Consider the following 22500-nt stretch of genomic DNA (forward strand, 5'->3'; position numbering starts at 1 on the left):
GAAATAAATTTTTTGTTTGTGATGGCTTGGTTTGTTATTTTGGGCACTTACCTTGAACGTGAACATGTGATAATGCTTGTTAAATCAATAATTGTAGGTTTTATAATTCAACTCATTTTTGTGCATATATATATATATATATTCAGTTACACGACTTAAGTATAAATCCCTAAAAAAGCAAAAACTTCAAATATTTCATCTGTCACATTTGTAATACAGGACACATCATGTATATCACCATTCATGGAGAGAAGGGATTTTCTCACCAGCACAAATAGGCCCTTCTGGTGAGAAAAACCTCCCACTCAGGTTCTGACTGTAAATGGTTCATGAAATAAGTGGGTCAGATATTTGGGCTAGAGACCCAGCGGGGCTTCTCATTTTAATCTATTGTAGGCCTACCTGCGCAAAGAGAAGAGTTTGAGTCCGGTGATGGGAAGAAAATGTCAGCATGACAGTGATGTGCTGAATCTATCACTGACTGTAGGTCAGTTAAATCAAGATGGGAGCTTGATTTGTGATGCATTTGTGATTTGTTTCTACGCTCAGTGAAGATAATGGTGCTGAAATGATGGTTACCAAGCTTTCCCTTTCAATTCCTGCCAACTATTGTTAACCTCGTAGTCCAATATCATATGGAACTATTTCCATGTTGCATTTCATCCCTGTTCCCTGTATTGTGACATTTTTTGATGCAGTCATTAGTTTAAGTTGGATAATCGGACAGATCAGTGGTTGTGTGACGTGTTCCGGTTCTACAACAATTTTTAAAAGTAATTTTCGCTGAAGAACAACATTTAAAGTCAAGCACTATTCGGCCGTTCATATAAAACAAACAATATGCCTATCTTGCACAGGTTTAAGAATTATTTTGAATCAGTCATAAACTTATGGGATTCATGTTGATGAATATTATTAGATTAGATTAAAAACCATTTTGTTATATTTTATTTGTATTTATTTACTTCAAACGTGACAAGAAAGTAAACAAACCAAACAAGAAATAAAATGAACAATAAATATAGCAAACTTTCAATAAACACAACCTAATTCTCAATACTCAGAAGCATTAGTCTTTAGGCGCAGGCTGAAAACTCACCTCTTCAAGAAGTACTACCCTGAGCCTTCCTCGTAGCACTTATTGCACTCGTATTAGTTGTTGCACTTACTGTATTTGTATCAGTTCGCTGCACTTATTGAATTCGTATTCGTTTACTGCACTTATCCTATTCGTAGTAGTTTGTAGCACTTACTATATTCGGATTAGTCTGTTGCAATTATTGTTTTCGTAGTAATTTGCCTCTGCACTATACTTTTGCTCTGGCTTATGCTTTAAGATGCTTGTTTAAGAAAGGAGATGCACTTATGACTTCTGGTGACTAGTAGTTCTCTTGAATACCTATGTTGAATACACTTCCTGTAAGTCGCTTTGGATAAAAGCGTCTGCTAAATGACTGTAATGTAAATGTAATGTAATGTAATTAGTGAAAAACAACAAGCTAGGGCTATGATAGATTATTAAACTATTAAAAAGCAAAATACAACCATAGTCCTTCTTCATTATAGTTTCGCCATGGCAGACCTACGTCCTCCGTCACATCATAATCACGTAGTTTAGTGAAAGTGTAGTCGGATTCTCTAAGTTCCAGAGTCGTCTTTTCCTAAACCCTTATGAATTCTCCTTCACATCTCTGTTGAGCTTGTGATATTTTCCATTGCTGTCAAGGAAAAGTGGTTAGGAATAGACGTTCTGAGGTAATATTTTATTCATTTGTAATTAATCACGTCTTGCGCATCAATCTTTTCTCCTTCGCCAACCTCACTTTGTACTTGATAAGCTGAGCTGACGGGCTCACTAACCTGTTTCTGTATCTGAGCACTAACAACGTGTGTGTTTCTCTCCTCTCACAGACTCCGATGTTGCTGCCATGTGCCAGCCTCGCACCCGAAGCAGACGAAAAACTCCGCTCAACGAAGACCTCCTGTCGACTTTCTGTTCTCTGATTGAGGAAACTTTCAGTGACTCTCCTCCGGGACTCACGGAGCTCCACCACGTCTCCACCCAGACCCCACCTTCATCCAGCAGCAGCTTCCTCATCCTCCCACAGGACTGGCTGTACTGTCAGTGAGGTAAGGTTTTTGTTTGACCCATCTGACTTGTCTTTGTTTTGAATCACTCCGATGGTGATGGAGATGTTATTTCATGTGTGTTTCTTTTTTCCTCAAAGGTTCATTCACAAATGTCTACCTCACGATTAAAAGAGCTCTCTCCAACACTGCGACCCTGAACAGGAAACAAAATGACCTCGAGCATCGACCGGTGAGACAAACGTTATGTTTTCTTATTCATTTTTATTAATTATGTAGTCTCTAACATGCATCTAACAACATCTTTCTTACCAATAATCCCGAAAAAAAATGATTTGTGCTAGATGATGATTTAAACCCGTTATTTATGACAATTGCCACAGATTGATTTTCGATCAATTGACTAAAGCCTCTTTCCTACTGGACAAAAAAATCATTAAGATCTAGCTTTTGTCTTCAGTGGGAAAGGTTACAATTGGCATTCATTCCCTGGATAAAATAATCTGCAGTAGAAACGAGTATTTATCGTCTCCAGCTTCATTTTCACCTATTTTAAGTTTTGATTCTGTGTGACACGCATTGAAGTAAATATATAAATTAAATAAAAACAACAGGGATGTATACAGTTAATCTGCTTTTTTTGTCAAAGCCACAAGACTCCAGTCAAATAACAGTCATTTACCTCACTGACATCAAACCACATTTCATTTCTACAGAAACAAAATTAAACTAATCAAAACTTTGTTAATCTTTCCACTGTTCCAAAAAATCATCAACTCTGGTTCGATTAAAATAAACCCTTTATTTACATATTCTCTACTCAAAGCTACCAGGCTCCATTGACAGAAACAGTCACTTTGCATTGCTCATTGTCATAAAACACTCCTATTCAAACCCAAGAGGAACTAAATAAATATTTTGTTTTAAAACATGTCTTTGTTAGTCTTTCCACTGTTCCAACAATCACAAAACTGGTTTGAGAGTCTGACAGAGAGACTGAATAAGTAAACGATATATCAACAGTAGCCACGTTACCACGGTAACATTTTCATTGTTTACTAAAACCTGTTTTACTGCACGTTGTTTATAGTGAAAGTGACACACCAGTAAAAACAGAAAGGCTAGTTGTTCACTGGCAACGGAAACAGAGTCTATCACTGATTTTCTTTTTTTTGCAGGTTTTTCAAAGCTCTAACTTTTAGTGGAAAAAATATATAATTGTCTCGGTAGCAGTGGACATAAGTCACATTGGGGTTACAGTGTTCAAGTTCTTTATGTTCAGCTTTATTCTGTCCTGCTTTTACCTTGAAATAAATACGTAGGATTAGCAGAGACTCTCTTTTCTTAGTGTTCATAAAGATTATTGCAGATTGAATATTAGGGGACCTCTTCAACTGTCGGTGTTTGTTCTGCAGGGATGACAGCAGTATCTTTGATGGGTTAATGGAAGGGGATGAAAAGGACAAAGCAAAACGGTACGACACCTTCTGAGTAGTGTTCAGATCCAACAACATCCTCCATGATATTACAAATAAGTTTTTATGAGACTTTATATGAGAATAAAGCTTCCCATGCAAAGATACATCAGCCTTAACTTACATTAGATGTTCCTATAAAGTTTTCATGATGTGGTTTATTCTCCCAAAATGAATGCACTTACAATTTTGCAGCATTTGCTAATGTAGCTGTAAACATTACCAAACTACTGTATGTTATCAAAACAAAACCTTTTCCTATTCTCGTTGTCTCGACACACAGAGAGTCCCGAAACAAGTCCGAGAAGAAACGCAGAGACCAGTTCAATGTCCTCATCAAGGAGCTGGGCACCATGTTGCCGGGCAACACCCGCAAGATGGACAAGTCCACTATTTTGCAGAAGAGCATCGACTATCTGCACAAACACAAGGGTGAGGATCGCTCAAATCGCAGACAGAAAATCAGTTTGATTCAGAGAGTTGTGAGTGTAACACTTCAGCTGAACGTGTTTGTTGACGTGTTGTTTGTCTCGTTCTTCAGAAATCGCTGCTCAGTCGGAGTCGACTGAGATCAGACAAGACTGGAAGCCTCCTTTTCTTAGTAATGAAGAGTTCACTCAGCTGATGTTGGAGGTGAGCATCGAGGACAGAATTCTTGGGCCGTCTTTCGAATACTGCACTGCTTCTTCTTTTTTTTTGTTGCATGTGTATTTATTCTGTTTAAACCCAGTAACCCAGTGTTTTATCTCAGATGCAGATGAAGATTAGGCTTCACTAATCAGTGTTTCACCGCCTCTGCAGGATTATGAGCGCCGCTGCTAAAATTTCACACGATCATCCTCTGCTCTCGTGTTTCGCTGTTTGCGGGGCTCACATCTGGATTCTACCAGATAGCGTGTTTCAGTCGGCTCTGCTTCGCAAAAGGATATGCGTCTGGTATATTTTCTTTGATGGAGCAGCAGGGCCGTTGCACAGATCAGATCAAGCCGGGCAGGAAGTGTAACCGCTAGAACAACCAGTCATTTTTTAAATATACCTTCCGATTGTATGAAATCACTACAACCACAAATATGTTATCCATGTCTTTCATAACTGGACTTTTCATGGTATTCACTTTGTCTGTATGCTACAGCACATCAAAGTAGAAAATAGCTACACTACACACAATTCAAACCAACAAAAAAACAACTACGAAGTCTACTTACTTACTGGTAGAAGCACAAATATTCAGGAAAAAACGAGATCAACAAAAGCTGCAAGTCAGGCAGACAAAACTCAAACGCTTTTGAAACGCTCCCGATGTGGTTTGAATCTGTGTGGAAGACGAAACAAAACACACGCAGGGAGCGGAGAAGAGCAAAGACTAGTAAATATAAGATAAAGTTTAGGGTACCGGTTACAAACGGGATCGGTAATGAATAATAATTCACAACATGAAAATTTGCTTTAGTATTTAGCGTTTAGTCTTTCAAAAACAACATTTTCACTGCAGTCAAAAATATGTTTGTTCTCCTGCTTGCTATATATTTATATTCATTAAAGAAAGGTTGTTTGATAAAAAGATAACAAACTCATTAAATCAAATGAATCACATTTAATCAAATTGAGGGATTTTGTTTGAGGGTACGACGACAGACATTCAAAGCTTGATTCAAAAGCCTCAATAGAAGCTTTGAATGTAAAAAGAAAATGATTTACATGTCCTTTTCTTTTTGTTTCTGTGAATTTTTGTTTCTGTCAGGCGTTAGATGGATTTTTCCTCGCAATTATGACTGACGGGAATATAATCTACGCCTCTGAGAGTGTGACGTCTCTACTAGAACACTTACCCGTGAGTATAAAGTGAATTATGGACAATGTGGAGTCACAAATCACATTTTTGGGAATATTCTAACAAAGCCCACATGTCAACAGTGCCCCCTGTTGGACACATGCACATGTTTAAAGTTCATTTTTCTGTGTTTCAGTCTGATCTTGTGGATCAGAACCTGTTGAACTTCCTGCCCATGGGGGAGCACTCAGACGTGTACAAGGCTCTGTCCTCTCATATCATGGAAGGAGAGACTCTGACGCCCGAATACCTGAAAAGTGAGTCTAATGTTTGATTTGCATCATTTCCTTTTGTTTTATTATGCTATTGTGCCAATTAATTTCTTGAATTAATGCTGTAATTTCTTTCTTTTTTTCTCAGCAAAGAATCAGCTGGAGTTCTGTTGCCACATGCTCCGAGGGACCATCGACCCCCAAGAGCCGCCTGTGTACGAGTACGTCAAGTTCATTGGAAACTTCAAGTCCCTGAATAATGGTGAGTTTCTCTTTACTACTCGTCTGAGCCTCGAGCTCCTGGTGCTCAAGTCTCATCTCCTCTGTCGTATCATCTGTCACCAGTGCCTAAATGTTCCCGAAACGGTTTCGACGGAGTGATTCAGAGATCGCTTCACTCCGCCTGTGAAGACGGAGTTTGTCTCGTAGCAACTGTGAGACTCGCCAAACCACAGTTTATCAAGGTGATCTTTCTCTCTTCCTCTGGTTGACTCACATCTGGGTTTGATGCTAGGAAAAAAGATCAACAGGAGCACTGCCACTGTTGGCAACTACTTTTTCTTTGTTTGAAAATATATATTTGTGTTATTCACACTGTGTGAAATCTTTCTCCCAGCTGAGTTAAGCAGCTAATGTTGATTTTACTTTTGCGGATAACCCTCTGATCCCCAAGCAGTTTGGGGGCATTTCTTCACTCCTGTTACATTTTACTCTCTGGACTTGTTTTTCACTGAATATATAAGTCCTGCAAATCTATGGAAAAAGCACAATCATGGCTAGAAGTAAAGAGAAATCAAAAATGTCTTGTGTGCAGAATAACACAGTTACCATGTCATAAATTATATTTTTTTAAAAAGAAATATGCAAGTTGAATTTTTATTTTATTTTATTTATTTTTATTTAAAATGTATTTAACCAGGAAAAGCCTCATTGAGATTAAAAATCTCCTTTACAAGCGTGTCCTGGCCAAGACAGCAGCAGCACATTAAACAAAGTTTCAGACATACAACATAAAACAGTGACAGACAATAATAAAATAAAAAAATTCCAAGTGTCCACAAATGTTACTAATGTTGGAAAAAATGGGGGCTCTATGTGCTATATATTTAACTATTTCCATTTTTTTTACAAACTTCTGACAGCCTCTCCTCTCCTCTCTGCTCTGTGTTCAGCAGCCCGCATTTTAGTTGAAGTTTCATTGAATTTCTGTCAAGTGACTGTTGTTCTCAGATAAATCAATTATGGATTCATAGTTGCGCTGAAGAGCTCAGAATTATATGTTTTTTACAGTATCTGGTTAAAGCAAACGGTTCATTTGTGGCGAGATTTTAAATGAGACATGTAGAAAACATTTCTATTTATGAAATATCACAATTTTACTCTTCTTTTTGGCTGCTTTTTATGACGGAATACTTTGTCACTTTGTTGGAAATCTGATGATGTGGCTGTGATCAACAATGTAGTTTTGTTGATTGTTTAAAGAAAACGTGCTTTTAGATCCTGTCTGGCATGTTTTGGGGTTCAGAGGTTTGAAAATCAAACATTAACCCTTCAGCATTTTGGCATTTTTAGTACATATGTTTTTTAGATAAATGTAGATGATGTCTAAATACATTTTGCACCATCACCTCTGTCTGTTCACAGGAGATGTGCACTGTAGAGGAGCCCAATGAGGAATTCACCTCCAGACATAGTTTAGAGTGGAAATTTCTCTTCTTGGACCACAGGTAAAGTTTTTATGCATTTTTATTTTATTTTATTTTTCACAGTGTCTTCTTCCAATTTGGGATTAAAAAAATAATAATACAATTTTTGAATTTTGTTGAAAATTAGCACCAAACACCAGCCAGATGATGGTAAAATCTACAAGTTGCTGCTAGATTTGCTTGAGCGGCTGGCTAAGAAAAGGACATTTTCTAAACTGATAGTTACCCTTTACCAATGGATGATTTATTAAGGGTACTTTCACTGCTATCCCATTCTGTAAGAGTTGATGTGTGACATAAGCAGGAATTCTATAACTAATATTAAATAGTTTGTGAAATGTCAAAGAAATCATCTCCAGACCATATAAGCTATTTTCTTACTATTATGGTTTAAACTGCCTTTTTTTAATTTTTAAAACATTTTTTTTTGTGTTTGAGAAAGTGTGCAGAAGTCTCCCAATGACTCACCTCAATAACCTTTTCTTTGTTTGTCCAGAGCTCCTCCCATCATAGGCTACCTCCCGTTTGAGGTGCTGGGTACGTCAGGGTACGACTACTACCACGTAGACGACCTGGAGACGCTGGCCAAATGCCACGAACACCGTGAGTTCATCTCAAAGCCACTTCATCCATGATTTCTCAGCTCTCTTTTTTGAGCCGTCAGCCATCAGTCAGCTCCTTCTCCTTGCGTGTCTGCAGTGATGCAATATGGCAAAGGGAAGTCCTGCTACTACAGGTTCCTCACCAAGGGGCAGCAGTGGATTTGGCTTCAGACCCACTACTACATCACCTACCACCAGTGGAACTCCAGACCAGAGTTTATTGTCTGCACACACACTGTTGTGAGGTACGTGGAAGATTTTAAAAGTTTCTCACCAGCTGAGATGAAAGAATATGGTGCGAGAATACGTAAAAATCTGCAAGACACCTATGAACAGTGTTACTTGTGCAAATGGTCAGATTTTCCCAATGAGTTTTTGTCAAAATATTGTTGTCATCGAAAAATAAAAAGATCTTCGAGCGCTTTTTGATGAAACGCTAGGATGAAGCACCCTGCGGACTATTTTCTGCCAGAAAAAGAGGCTATGTGGACACAGGCTCTTATTCTGAAACATCAATATTCCCCAAAAAGAAAAACAATTTTGACCGACATCCTGTTACCCTGAAAACAAATGCCCATTGTTCAGAAAATACACATTCTCCCTGCAACAAACAGAAGCACACGGCTAATTATTATGCAGAATGAAGACATATTTATTATGACATTAGTAAGAACAAAGGATTTTATTGGTCAAACATTTCGTAAGCTGCTGAAATTTAAGTCCATCTGAATGTTTTATCCCCGGCATTAACAAGAAATGATCAAATACGATTTTACGAAATTTCCACGAAGATTTTCTGTACTTGTTGTGAAACAGCTCTTACCCAGAGACATTAAAATTCCTTGGGACAAGAGTAGAACACCACATCATCTTTGTCCTTCACATCTGTCTCTTTAATCAACATGTTCATTCACCGTCTTTGCTCCACAGCTACGCTGAAGTGAGAGCAGAGCAGCGCAGAGAGCTCGGGATTGAAGAATCTCAACCTGAGATCACAGCAGACAAGGTGAGACTTCTGCTCAACAGTTGTGTGTTTTTGTTTTAAATTCATTAACTGTAGAATGATGGATCAGATATCTGTGATGGATTTGCACGGAGACCCCGGCTGACTTTCTCCCTCCGACCTCACAGACGTCTCAGGATTCAGGCTCTGAGTCGCAGCTCAACACGTCCAGCCTGAAGGAGGCTCTGGAGCGCTTCAACCACAGCCGCACGCCGTCGGCTTCGTCTCGCAGCTCGCGGAAATCCTCCCACACCGCTGTGTCTGACCCGCCCTGTAAGCAACGATCTCTACACGACTTCAACATTTTATATTAGGGTGGACTTGAGAAGAAGTTGCATTGAACCGAATATTTTCCGTCATTGACTGAAATTTGAAACTGAAAAAAACAGTTTGCTCTCCCACTTGCTGTCAAAAACACACAAAGAAAGCTCACAACAATAATACCAGACTATCGAAGCTTCATATGCAAACCTCAATATGGGCTTTTGTTGAAAAAAAAAAACATCTACTTTGTTTTTCACATTTACAGAGCCAGAGCTGTGTATTAACACAGAATTTTTTTAATTACAAACAGAACGAGAGGTAGACAACCGTGAGGAGATATTTGCTAAATTTAACCAGAAAGTATTTCATTAAAATCAAAGAATCTGCCTTTTCAATGTGCCTTTAGCCTTATTTTAATAATAAAATATAAAATGAAGGGTAATAATAGATTATGACAGAATATTTACAACCCTGTCTGTTAAAATGATGGACAACGAGAAAGTCTAACTCAACCACATGTTTCTGTTTCCCTCTCAGCGTCACAGATGAAGCTCCAGGCCGACAGTAGGAGTACTCCGGGTCGCCAGTCCGTCTCCGCTGTGGAGATGACGTCCCAACGAAGGTCATCCATCAGCAGTCAGGTCGGTGGAGAGACCAGAGCGGAGTCTGGTGTATAAGGGCTTTAATTAGGGAGAAGATGTTATAATTAATTAGTAATAGTTAATTGGAATAATCTGAAGTGATTTGTTCTGAACTTTCTTCATTATTCATTGTTTGGTTTGGTGTTAATGTTGGTCTGTGTTCATTCTTTCAGCAGTCGATGAGCTCCCAGAATACAGGACAGAACATGGCAACATCCATGGTTTCACAACAACAACAACAACAACAACAACAACAACAGCAGCAGCAACAACAACCTCAACAGCAACAAGTTCAGATCAGCAGCCAAGTAAGATATCTATGTCATTTTCTAAAAGCCTGATTCATTCATGTCTTGTCTAAGGAGCCAGAGTTTTCAGTCAGTGAAGCCTCATTACTGGATTCATTATCTCCACCAGCTGCAAGCCCAGGGGGGAGATCATGTGTTGGTTTGTGAGTGTTTGTGATCCGTCTGTCTGTCCACGGCCAATCTCACATACTACTGGACCCATCAGACTAATCTTTTTTGTTTGTGCACATTTATATCTGAATGCCAGAGGACCTCTCGTGGTTGTTTTTTGACGCAGTTATGCATGATATGAGACGAGTCAAACCCTGTTTCTTTCATCTTCACTGTCATGTGTCAGGGAGACACACCAAGAGGCGATCTGCTCTCTTCTGAGTGCACTTTTGTAGTTCGTAAATTTCATTTTTATATTATTATAAATGGTATGCTATGGTTTAATTTATTTAAAAAAGCTAATCTTATAAGTGGAATTGTTTCTGAACTACCTTGATAAACAGAAGATTTAATTTACCAATTCCGCTTTTCTCCTCTTCCTAATAAGATCACATATCCCCATCAATGTTTTGGTTTTCTACACTTACACATTTTACGTATAAAGCAGTCTACCCGAGATATGAATCACTGAATCAGTCTTTAGAATGAATCACTACCTCATCAGCTGACATTTAACTTCCCGCTGTGTCCCTCTATGTTCTTGTTCCCTGACAGTCGATGGTGCAGTTCTCCAGTCAGCTAGAAGTCATGCATAACCTGAAGGAGCAGCTGGAGCAGAGGACCAGGCTGATCGAGGCCAACATTCAGCGGCAGCAGGACGAGCTGCGGCAGATCCAGGACGAGCTGCATCGAGTCCAGGGACAGAACCTGCAGGTGAGACTCACAGACTGAATATAAGAAGTGGACGTAGTGATCGTGGCGTCACCCAACAGCAAACCCTAAAGCATCCCCTGCTTTATGGTCTATTTGACACTAAATTAACCATAATTTACCAAATGAACATCATGCTGTATTGAAAAAGACTTGAAACTAGAGATTGAGACCATAAATCATATGAGAAGTAGAGTCATTCTGTATCTATTCTGTATGTTTCAGATGTTCTTGCCTAAAGCAGCCGGAGGACTGAGTCTGGGCTCCGTTCAGATGGCCCAGGGGAACATCGTGCAGCAGGGTGGAACCCTCGGCATGCAGGGTCAGGTGGTCTCTGCAGGGCCTCTACAGACCAGCATCCAGCAGCAACAACATGCCGTCCAGCCACAGCAGCAGACACTCCTACGGGATCAGAACACGGCGCTCTCACAGGTCTGACAAACTAAACTAAGTCTCCTTTTCCCCACTTTAGTTCTGTTCCTTAAACTCATCTCAGTCTCTAACTCCGGTCCCGTTTGTTTCATTCTCAGCGGACGTCTCTGACTCTGCAGCCTCAACAAAACTCACTGTCGGCGTCTCTCTACAACACGATGATGATCCCTCAGCAGAGCCCGGCTAACGTGGTCCAGATCGCCACCAGCCTGGCTCAGAACACCGGGCCCAACACTCCCGCCGTGGCCACATTCGCACAGGACCGTTCTGCTCAGATTAGGTTTGATTATCTCATTTTATTATCATGGTTATTATTATTAGCTTGACCACATATCGCCACTCTAACCACCGTTGTATGGTAGACTAGCATTGCTTCTTTGCTTTGTATTATCTATTGGGGCTGCTCTCTATTTTTTCACCAATAGCACCAAGCGGAGGATGTCTGCTTCATACTTTGTGATTAGGGGTGGGGGAAAAAATTGACTCTTAGATGCATCGAGATTTCCTCTTGAACGATTATGACTCGATGCAGAAAACTCAATAATCGTAAATTTAAAACTCAATTCTCAACTCGATGATCGCCTGCAACAATTCTGTGACCTCTGGCTGTCTGTTCCTTACCGCTGCCCCTGAACGCAACAGACATAATACACGTGCATCTTGTTTACATTCTAAGCTAGACTAAATACTAGCTGAATTTTAGTGAGAGCGGCTGAACTTGATTAGCCTAATATGGATACAATCCGACCGGCACTCCCTGGCTTAAAAGCTAACGTATGGAAACTTCTTCTTCCGCCAAACTCGGAAAAGGCAAAGTGAATCACAAAGTAGATTGCAACTTATTTTGCCAAGGATTTGCGCCCCTTCACAGTCATTGAGAATGAGAGCTTTTGCGCTATATTGGACAACCGAGAAACAACATTCATCTCGACCTCTTTGAGGACACAATGAAACTCTACAACCAAACCAAAGCTACATGGAATCACTGAGGAAAGCGGGTATGATAGAAGTAATACGCTCTGCATGTCATCCGTTGCCATATCTAGTGTCACCGTAACCGTGCACTTAATCACTGTACGTTTAGTTTTAACACATGTATTTCAATGCATCAAGATAAATTGATAATCGTTTTGTAATCGCATCTACTTTATATAGATGAGCTTGTATCCACCAGAGCAAGGAGAGACAAGACGTACGGTTGTAAAAGCACAACACTTACCAGCAACATTCAGTGTCCACCCGACCGATCTGCTCCCACAGATGAGCTTTTGTCTGAAATATAAAGTTCAGGACAGACAGTCAGCCAAAACGAGCTTCTCCTCAATGAACTACAATGACGTCGCCCTTGCTTTTCTAAAAAGTTTAGAGATTTTCAATTAGAATCGCTCCCAGTGGTCGCTCAGAAAAACAGACGATGGGTGCAACAATTGTAGAAATACGCTGGCGCTCAGAAAAAGGCGCTTTGTGGACACGGGGCCCTAATTTGTGTTTCTGCCACACCATTCTATTTGTAAAATAGTAAAAAAACACTATTTCCATGTGCCTCCGTGACCTCTAACCTGACCTTTTGACCCTCAGGTTTCCTGCCAGTCCTCAGCTGCTCACCAAGCTGGTGACGGGTCAGATGGCGTGCGGTGCCGTCATGGTCCCCACCACCATGTTTATGGGCCAAGTGGTGACGGCCTTCGCGCCTCAGCAGGGCCAGACCCAGACCATCAGCATCTCCCAGCAGCCACCACAGCAGCAGCAGCAGGAGCATCAGCAGGTACAGCAGCAGTCACAGGCCACAGCCATGCAGCAAGGGCAGGCTCAACTGGCCCAACAGCAAACACAGTTCCTACAGGTAACACACCGGGGGGGGTTAACATTTATGTAACTTTAGCGGGTCTAAATGACAATGACAGGTACTGCAGTTACTGTGTGTTCTGTATTATGTAGTTGGCTAGTGGTGTAACGGAAACGCGGATAAATGATATCGTATAACCATCAACAAAAGTTTTATATCCAATTGTTATCAGCTAATAAGTTCAGGAGATTGGCATTCATGCTTGCTCATTGCCTCTTCTTTATAACGTTCCATTGTGACGACAAATCTGTGTTGAAATCAGCAGGACGAGAGCTAATAACGTTAGCAACAATGGAGCTAACGGCTAACGTACGAAGGTTCCATTAAGTTAAATGGTGGACTGGTCTCTGCTGGAGTCTGAGCTGAAGGAGTTTCTGGTGAACCTGCATGATTTCATCTGGTTTCTCCAGAATCCGACCCGGTGGCTCCGATGACGAGCTTTAAGAATAACTTTATAGAAACAGACGATCTTCTCTCTGATGGTCTGGTTACTGATGGAGGTCTATAGAGGATCAGGACTAAACTGAGACTGGTTCAGAACCAGTTTAAAGTTCCTCACAGTAACTTTAAATCTTAACTTGGCTCCTCAGGTCAACTTCCATCCTCTCATCATCCCACTAATCCAAATTTGTTTCCCACTCAAGGCTCCTCGGCTTCTTCATGGAAACCAGTCTGCCCAGTTGATCCTGCAGGCAGCGTTCCCTTTGCAGCAGCAGGGAACCTTTGCTGCCACGACACAACAACAACAACAACAACAACAACAACAACAACAACAGTTACAACAGAAGCAGCTACAGCAGCAGAAACAGCAGCTGGCTCCTCACAGGACGGACAGTTTGTCCGACCGCTCAGCTTCACAGCCACAGTAGCCGGCTGCAGCCAATCAGTAGCGGAGCGAGAGCCAAACCAGAGCGTGGGGGGTCTAAAGAGGAGTCCTGAGACGTGATTGGACGATCAGGCTGTGGATCCCCCCCCCACCCCCAGAAGGATCTTTAGCTGTTTGCACTTAACTCCTGCTGCAGAGAACACAGGACTGGGCTCGCTGTGTCTCTCTGGCTGGAGGCGTTTCTCCAAGAAACCAGGGAGCCACAACCCCTATAAAGGACCCCCCTCACAACCTCCCCCGGTGTGTTCAATGTGTGTGTGTGTGTGTGTGTGTGTGTGTGTGTGTGTGTGTGTGTGTGTGTGTGTGTGTGTGTGCTCGCTCCTCCATTCGCCTCACAGGATTATTTTTATGCAGAAGTTTCCGGTTAATAAACTTAATGCAGCCGAAGCTTCGAGGACGTCCTAGAGAAAAAAACCAGCCAGAGGCTTGTTTGTTTTTGGATGTTTTCTCCTATTCTTGTTTTTGGTTTTTTTTCATGTAAAAAATTATAATTATGGGTCAGAAAATATTTTTTAAGAATGTGGTGTAGATTGAACTTTTACTGTACAGAACTTGATGTGTAATATATTATGTAAATATACCAGAAAAAGAAAGAACTAATATTTTATATGATGCATGAAATGAAATGCGTAGTCTGTTATTCGCAGCTTTGAATATATGTTTTTGTTTTTGTTTTCTAGAACTCTAAAGAAAAGATCTTAAAATGCTGAGTGGCTGATATTTTCACAGACTCCCAGTTTGTGTGTCTGCTCAGCAGACGATGCTGCTTGTTGTGTCACAGTTTGTTTAAACCTCGAGCCAATATTTTCACAGGACTTCATAAAACTGTCAAATTGATCATGAGAAATGTTTTGAAGTATTTTTTTTAAAAAAAAACTTTTTAAAATGTGCATAAAGTCTGCACACAAATTTTAAACTTGAGTCAAATATTAATATTAAATATGCAGATTAAGTTAAATGTATGCAACAATAATAACATAATGCTTTATTTCTTCATTTTTAGCACGGAGATCCTTTCATTTCAGTTCCATTCATAAAGTCTTTGAAGCGGCTTTATTCAATCTATAGGTATTTATCCCCTAAAATATATTGAAACATTCTCGTAGCTACTAACCGCTGTTTCGTGGTTGGAAGTGTTGTTTCTTGAGAAATTTTGATAACTGCACATTCAACTGCAGCTCTTTAAACTTCATGCGATTCTCTTTATGTTCACTCAATCTCACTTTAAACCTGCAATAACTGTTTTTGGCCACTTGGTGGCAGCAGAAACCCGACACCGACATATTCAATGTGTTCCAATACTACCACACTATTCAGTATGCCAGAAAACGATTGTGTCCCAACACACAGTACATCAAATGCAGTATTCCAGAAATACATCTGGTCTCCTTTTGCAGTATGAAAAGCCAGCATGCTGTTCTGACTGATCTGCAGAGTGAAGCTGATGCAGAAGTGTCCTAAACCTGCATTCTCTCTAATGGCCATCAGGTTGTGTAGAATTACATTCTTCATTATCAGTAATTAATGGACACATACTTTGACCTTTTATGACTTGTTGACCCATTAATTCCCCCAAGATATATTCAATAACCCTCCCTCTTTTCTGACCCAAACCTTCCCACTAATCATTTTCATACAGTCCCTTAAACTTCTTTCAAACTGCATCTGTAAAGACGGCATCTAGTTAATAATGAAGTCCTTTTAATCAGATGTGGTGCTGCAACACTTCAGTATTTAATATAAAAGTTCTCTACCTAATATATGTGGCCCTGTTTTACATGCAAACAGCACTCTGGAGAGATATATATAAATGATATATATACATATATATATATATATAACTACAACAAGAATGTAATTTAGTGTGTGGCTGTGAGAGACTTTTGCACAATGTCAGATGCAGTAAATAATAGAACTGAATTATTTTTCTATGACAGTGATAGAAACATGACCTCAAACCACAGCTACTACTTTTAAATGTGCAAACATAAATGAACCTGAAGGATCTAAACAAACTGTGACACACGCATACAAAGACTGTTGAACCTCTTTCACCCCAAAGAAAGAGCCGGTTCTATCTGTGAGTTGATGGTTATGCAAAGTTGTAAAAATGACACAAGCTTTTTTTTTTTTTTTTTTTTTAAGCAGACATTTGAGTTAAGTCAGTTGCCAAGTCACTAAAAAAAAAACATGAGAAAATGTTTGTTTTTTTAATCCAAAGAGACGGGAAGCCCTAAATAAAGAGGACACATTGTGATAAATGTTGTGTAGTTCAGATGTAAACACTTGAAACAGATTTCAGTTCATATTGTTTGTGGTGTTTTGGTTTGGCTCAGGAAATCCACTGCTGCAGTGCAACAACTACAAAAAACCACCTGACCCACTTTGAACGTTCATACAAACAAATGCCAGAAAAAGATTGAGTTTGTCCCAACCATAGGCCTTTTTTATTTTATATGCAACTTTGCCATATAAGGGCTAATGCTGCATTCAATATACCTCGGAAATTGGAATTAGTAGCAGGGGATGACGTCACAACCGAGTTGACAGCGTTAAAGTACAAGATGGAAAACTTAATTTGGTTTTCTTCAGCAAAGTTAGCTATTATTAGCATTACTATTTGATAACAACACGTTACAGTTGTATTTTTGTGCATCCAATACGTTAGCATAATGTTCACTAAAAGGAGTTGAACAGTGCTGTGTTTGTGTTGTGAGTTAATGAGAAACAAGGGAGACAGATGGGCTTAAAAACAGCATGTTACTATAGCTTGATTGCTTTTGATACATGGGAGGCCATCTTGGATTCTGAGGTTAGGGTTGGTGGGGTTTCATCCTACTTTACGAGTCTAAAAATCTGACTTCAGGGAGCTTTCCAGTTGAAATTCTGACATGGAACTCAGAAATATTTATTTTCCCAGTTCAAATGCAAAACTTTATAAACTATAACCTAAAGCGACAGAAGTTATGGACTCACTGAAGTTAGATTTTGCAGTAACGACAAAAAAGAACAGTAGTAACGTTACGAAGCGTAGATTGCTGCTATAAAATATATTTATATGCGTGTATATATATATATATTTCTATATGTGTATATATATTTATATATATTCGTATTCATGTGTATATTTGTACGTATAGACATATATTATTGAACTAGGAAGTCGCATTGAGATTAAAACCTCTCTTACAAATGAGACCTTAAAGTGAAATCACTAAACTAGAAATACCAGGATGTCCTCCTGCATTCGCTCTCATGTAACAGGATGCAAAGCCAGCATGCCTTTCTGGCTATTCTGACCCACAATCCTCATATAGCAGGGTACAGCTATGTGAGCAAGAGGGTCAAAGGTCAAGGTGCAATGTTATGGTGTAGTATATCCTAATTGAATGCATGCAACACGACCTACTTTGTAAGCGCAGTGGCTGAACTCTTTAGATTCTGGTTTCACCTGAATCAGTGATGTCACGATAAGGAAACACCTGCTATGACATCACAGATTAAGCAGGTATCGTTTGAGATGTTCGCATAAAGTCACAACTTATCACTCCTTTTTAAAGGATGATATAATCATTTCATGTTCCCACTATTATGCTGCAGTTTTCAGTTTATATTCTGATGCTTCACGTCCACTACTGCCCCCTGCTGGTCAGCTTTAGGTCCTACACCTTTATATTCTCACATCCCAATAAACAATGACTATATTGCATTTCATTTATTAAACTAAAAGCACTTTCCACAGCTCGCTGCTTTGCATTTAATTTCTTGAGCCAAACCAAACAAATTAAAATCAATCATTTGCGCCCCTTTTAATTGGAAAATAAAGCTGTAATAAATACTTCTGTTCCCTTTTATTCACTTTTCTTTTGTCCAGTCAGCTCGAGACAACACACACAACTGATTCAGAAATCAGACGACACATGAAAGATTTTTATTTAGCTTTTTTTTTTCAGATTTATAGGCTTTTCAACCAACCAGTATCACAAACAGAAAGTATCTCACAGCCTGTCAAATATTGACAATGCAGCTTTAGTCTGTTCACCGTTAAAAAATATATTTCCATTCCTTGTTTGTGGTGACCTCCATCTCCCTGTTACTACAGTACATTAGCTTTAAAGAAGGAAAAGGAAATTAAGCTAAATAAATAGGAAATAAACAGGTGAAACATGGATGCCGAGTTCAGGTGTCGCCGTAGCTACCACACAGCTGCTTATGGCAAAAGAAGTGACTTAAACCAGAACCTTTTAGCAGGTGGTGTAATCTATGCCGTACCTGACGTAGCCATTGATTTTGTGTTAACGATAGAGGCAGCTGGGTTTGTAATAATGGCTTTAATCATTGAGGAAGAGTTAACATGTGAAACAGGAAGCAGGAAATGTGCACATAAGATTGTTTTTCAGCTGTGGTGTAGCTTTCTGGTAGCGGTTCTTTTAAGGATAGTCCCTACGTCGGCATGGCGACACCTGGACGCAGAGGTAATCTAGTGGTTCAGGTCTCTGACTCTTTTTAAAGAATGCTCCTATGTGAAACAAGGGGTTAATAAACGAGGGAGATATTCCTCAAATATAATCTCAATTTAAATCAGATCTCAAAAACGGTTTCTTAAAGGATAGTTTGGATTGGGGGGGTTTATGAGGTACTTCTCCATAGTCAGTGTACAGTAGACGGCAAAACTTATTTTACACCAAAAGAAAATGAATAATATTAGTTTAAGTGTACGATATATTTATACAAATACGTCCACAGCAGCACATTACTTGGCTCCTTTGCTGGTCTGTTTCTACAAACTCAATATACTGTAATAAAACAGACTATGGAGAATAACCTCTTACAACCACACTTCACACAATCAGAGCTATATGTTTAACTATTTGTTGTTGGTTCTGGTTTTTGCATTCCTCCTCACAATGGGAAATCTAAATCTAGTGTTAAGTATGTGATTTTAATGCATCACGACAAAAAATATCAAGCCAGAGAGGAAGAGGGAATAAACAACCGTCTGCCAGCAGGTCAAATAAACAAAAAAAACATTCAATATTTAAAAACAAAAAGAAGGCAAGAGACGTTTTATTGGACTGAGGGAGGAACTGCAAGTCAGACTCTGTTTTTCTGCCAAAAAACCCAGAGTTTTTCTTTTACAGACGAGTCAGAGGACAGAAATCAGAAACACTCTGGTGTTCTGTCCCTCAGATGAGAACACAGCTCTTATAGAGAGCTGCAGCTCCTCCTGCTCCCTCCTAGCTAACCTCTAACTTTGTGTGTCCTCTCATTGAGGATTTTACGTCTCAAGAAAGGTTTCCAGGGCTTTCTGTGTGGAGTTCAAAGTGTATCTGATGAGGCTTCGATGTGCGTAATGCGTTACGTTATTTAATGATAACAAAACAGTGTATAACCTCCACCAGAAACCCTCCAGAGTTACAGACTGCTGTGGTACGGAGGTTAGCTAGGAGTAGAGGGCGTGACATTGGCTTTCTGTTGGGCCGTTCACATGTTCTGTTAAACACACACAGGGTCAAAACAACAGTCTCTACAGCAACGTAACCAAATCTTACACGTATGTACAGAGAAAACCTGAAAGTCTCCCGTCCGATTAAAATCCAGCATCCGGTTTGATGAAGAGGGCGGAGAAGGCGAAAGCCAGAAAAACGATCCCTCCGACGATTGTAACTGTGGAGGAAAACAAGAAATCATTTAATATAATTATGGGATGGACTATAAGACAAACAACAAATGTATATGTGACTTCTTCTAGAGATTAAGGGAAGATTAAAACAAATGTTTTCTCTCATCTATCGTGGTTATATTAGCATAGAATTAAATCCACTCTTTTTTATGTAACTTGCTTTTAAACAAATATGAGATTATTGTACATTTTAGGAATGAACTGTAAATAGATAAAACAGGATCTCACCGGTTCTGACGGATATTTTCTGGGCGATCATTCTCCCTCCTACAACAGCCAGCCCTGTACACAAACAGTGCCCAAGTGTTCCTCCCACTGCCACTCCAAATGGATCCTGGGAATTAAAAAAAAACGTGCCTGTCATGTTGATGCTAAAGAAAATGAAACATTTACTCTCCTAAAAATGTAGTTAACAGTTTGTCAACACAGCAGTGAGAGGGATTGGCTGTGTGTGGTTGTTTCAAACACATAAACAAAGGATTTCCACCAAAGATGAAAATTCAGACACGCTACAGACTGTAAACGGTATTTAATCACACATGCATGTGACCTTACTCTTTAGGATACCACCCCTGGTCATAAAGTGCACATGTCTAACAATATATGCATTTCTTTGTATTTCTATAACAAACCTCCCGAGCAGCCAGAATGATGGTGGTGAGCTGCGAGCGGTCCCCCCACTCTGCCAGGAAGGTGAGGGTGAGCGCCTGGATGAAGATGGGGGAGATAATGCTGTGCCACTTCCCCTGAGGCATGGCGGTCCCTGATCCAGCCTCCACATCTGGAGCCCCGTTGACCAGCTTGGACCGCTGGAGCTGCACGGAAAACACAAGGCAGAGTGTTTTTACTAAAACAACCGGTTTAACGCCCCATTTACAGATTTAAATATGGGAGTATTTTCATAACCGCATTATGCCTCACTCTCTTAGTCACTATATAAAAAGAGAAATGTCACGATTCACCTGCTTTCATGGACACGGTTCTAGATTTGAACAGATGTTTGATTATTAACGAGACTTTTGGTTGAACCTACAAAAGGGATGGGACGATGTACGATTTCATCGCGGATCACAATAAGTTGATCGTAAATATTTCCCCCCCCATTTTAGAGAACAATTTCTCGATTACTATGAAAATAATTGTTAGTTGCAGCCCTAGTTGAAACTGTAAAACCGCCATAGACCAATAACGCCTGGGGATAAAAATGGGTTCCATTCCAATCTTTATCTTTTGTAATAATGAGTTAATGCATTAACTTTGGATTCATTTAATTTCACATTCAAATCTTCACGCTCATACATTGTTTGCAGTTTTTCTCTCCTTGCATGTGTAAAATACAACTTTATCTTCAACACCATGAGGAAGCGTTCCTGGTGATGAAGTAATGAACCATGTGTGAGCCAATAGAAACAGGATCCACGCTGCAGGCGTTGCATAAATGATGTTTGCTTAATTACTGGTATCGACTTGATTGTCTTCCTAGGAAAGGAAAATAGCGGCCTCACCTCTTCATCCTTCTTCTTGATCTCTGCCTGCACCTCCTCCAGCTCCTCCTGGCCTTCATCCGGACTCATCCTCAGCCCCTCCCGCAGCATGCGCACACCGAAGATGGCAAACAGAGCGGTGGACACATAGTAGGTGTAGATTCTTGGTATGATGGTGGTGGCATAACCAAACAGTACTGGGGGGGAGGGGGAGGAAAGATTTACTTCCTTATTACTCAGCAAAAACATGGAGAAGTATGTCCATGTTACAGTTGTGCAATACAATAATTATTCTGTCTGTATATATAATATTTTTTTGGTATTGTGGATATTTATCTTTTTTTACTTATTTAATATTCTTTACTGTGTGATTACTTATTTACTTATTTACATTACATTACAGTCATTTAGCAGACGCTTTTATCCAAAGCGACTTACAGGAAGTGTGTTCAACATAGGTATTCAAGAGAACTACTAGTCACCAGAAGTCATAAGTGCATCTCCTTTCTTAAACAAGCATCTAAAAGCATAAACCAGAGCAAAAGTATAGTGCAGAAGCAAATTACTACGAAAAACAAATTATATATTAAATATTTATAATACTGGTTCTCTCTTGTTTGCACCATCCTCTCTGCTGCTGTAATCCTGCAGATTTCCCTGCTGCAGGACTAATAAAGGATTATCTTATTTTATCTTAATACAAGACCCCAAAATAAAAGCTCCTACTAACCAGACAGACAAGTCATGAGCCCCAGAGCCAGCATGGCCCCCGTCAGCACGGTGAGACGGTTGTAACGCATGGCCATGATGGCCGCGATGAAAAACGTCTTGTCCCCCAGCTCGGAGACGATGATGACGGAGATGGAGGCCACGAAGGCGTGGATGAAGCCCAGGTTCGCTTTGTTGGAGGAGCCATCTTCAGAAACCACCGGGCCGATCGGATGTGTACTCGAGGCTTTCTGTCGAGATAAAAAGCAACACGGTGACGATCAGATAAGTTACACAACGGGTCAGACTGGTTTCAATGTCTCCATGCTTCAAAGGGGCAATCACAAAGATTTTAATTTGGGTTAGGGTCACTTTCCATCGCTGTAGGAGGGAACACAATGGGGAATCTGACTATTTTTGCAATATTTATATATTTTCTGTAATACAAACTGGATGTCTTTGTTGGCATT

The 22500-nt window shown here is 39.9% G+C and overlaps 2 protein-coding genes across 2 annotated transcripts in view; one reads left to right on the plus strand and one right to left on the minus strand.

Annotated features, from left to right (window-relative positions):
- The window catches only part of clocka (clock circadian regulator a), a 53400-nt gene that overhangs the window by 10344 nt on the left and 20556 nt on the right, over positions 1-22500 (plus strand). Inside the window, exons 2-22 of the mRNA XM_054602794.1 lie at positions 1912-2130; positions 2229-2320; positions 3504-3563; positions 3847-3995; positions 4105-4196; positions 5305-5394; positions 5531-5651; positions 5755-5868; positions 5952-6070; positions 7251-7333; positions 7809-7915; positions 8012-8159; positions 8845-8920; positions 9046-9190; positions 9719-9822; positions 9996-10130; positions 10836-10994; positions 11217-11423; positions 11522-11703; positions 13002-13266; positions 13914-15643. Of these exons, the coding sequence (XP_054458769.1) occupies positions 2301-2320; positions 3504-3563; positions 3847-3995; positions 4105-4196; positions 5305-5394; positions 5531-5651; positions 5755-5868; positions 5952-6070; positions 7251-7333; positions 7809-7915; positions 8012-8159; positions 8845-8920; positions 9046-9190; positions 9719-9822; positions 9996-10130; positions 10836-10994; positions 11217-11423; positions 11522-11703; positions 13002-13266; positions 13914-14138 (2601 nt within the window). The 5' untranslated portion in view covers positions 1912-2130; positions 2229-2300 and the 3' untranslated portion in view covers positions 14139-15643. The remainder of the gene's footprint in view (positions 1-1911; positions 2131-2228; positions 2321-3503; positions 3564-3846; positions 3996-4104; positions 4197-5304; positions 5395-5530; positions 5652-5754; positions 5869-5951; positions 6071-7250; positions 7334-7808; positions 7916-8011; positions 8160-8844; positions 8921-9045; positions 9191-9718; positions 9823-9995; positions 10131-10835; positions 10995-11216; positions 11424-11521; positions 11704-13001; positions 13267-13913; positions 15644-22500) is intronic.
- The window catches only part of tmem165 (transmembrane protein 165), a 6004-nt gene continuing 1568 nt past the window's right edge, over positions 18065-22500 (minus strand). The window contains exons 2-6 of the mRNA XM_054602796.1: positions 22053-22281; positions 21344-21519; positions 20471-20653; positions 20067-20172; positions 18065-19822 (exon numbers count right to left, since the gene is read on the minus strand). Coding sequence (XP_054458771.1) covers positions 19746-19822; positions 20067-20172; positions 20471-20653; positions 21344-21519; positions 22053-22281 — 771 coding nt within the window. The 3' untranslated portion in view covers positions 18065-19745. The remainder of the gene's footprint in view (positions 19823-20066; positions 20173-20470; positions 20654-21343; positions 21520-22052; positions 22282-22500) is intronic.

This window comes from Anoplopoma fimbria, chromosome 8 (assembly GCF_027596085.1).
Source record: "Anoplopoma fimbria isolate UVic2021 breed Golden Eagle Sablefish chromosome 8, Afim_UVic_2022, whole genome shotgun sequence".
Lineage (NCBI taxonomy): Eukaryota > Metazoa > Chordata > Actinopteri > Perciformes > Anoplopomatidae > Anoplopoma > Anoplopoma fimbria.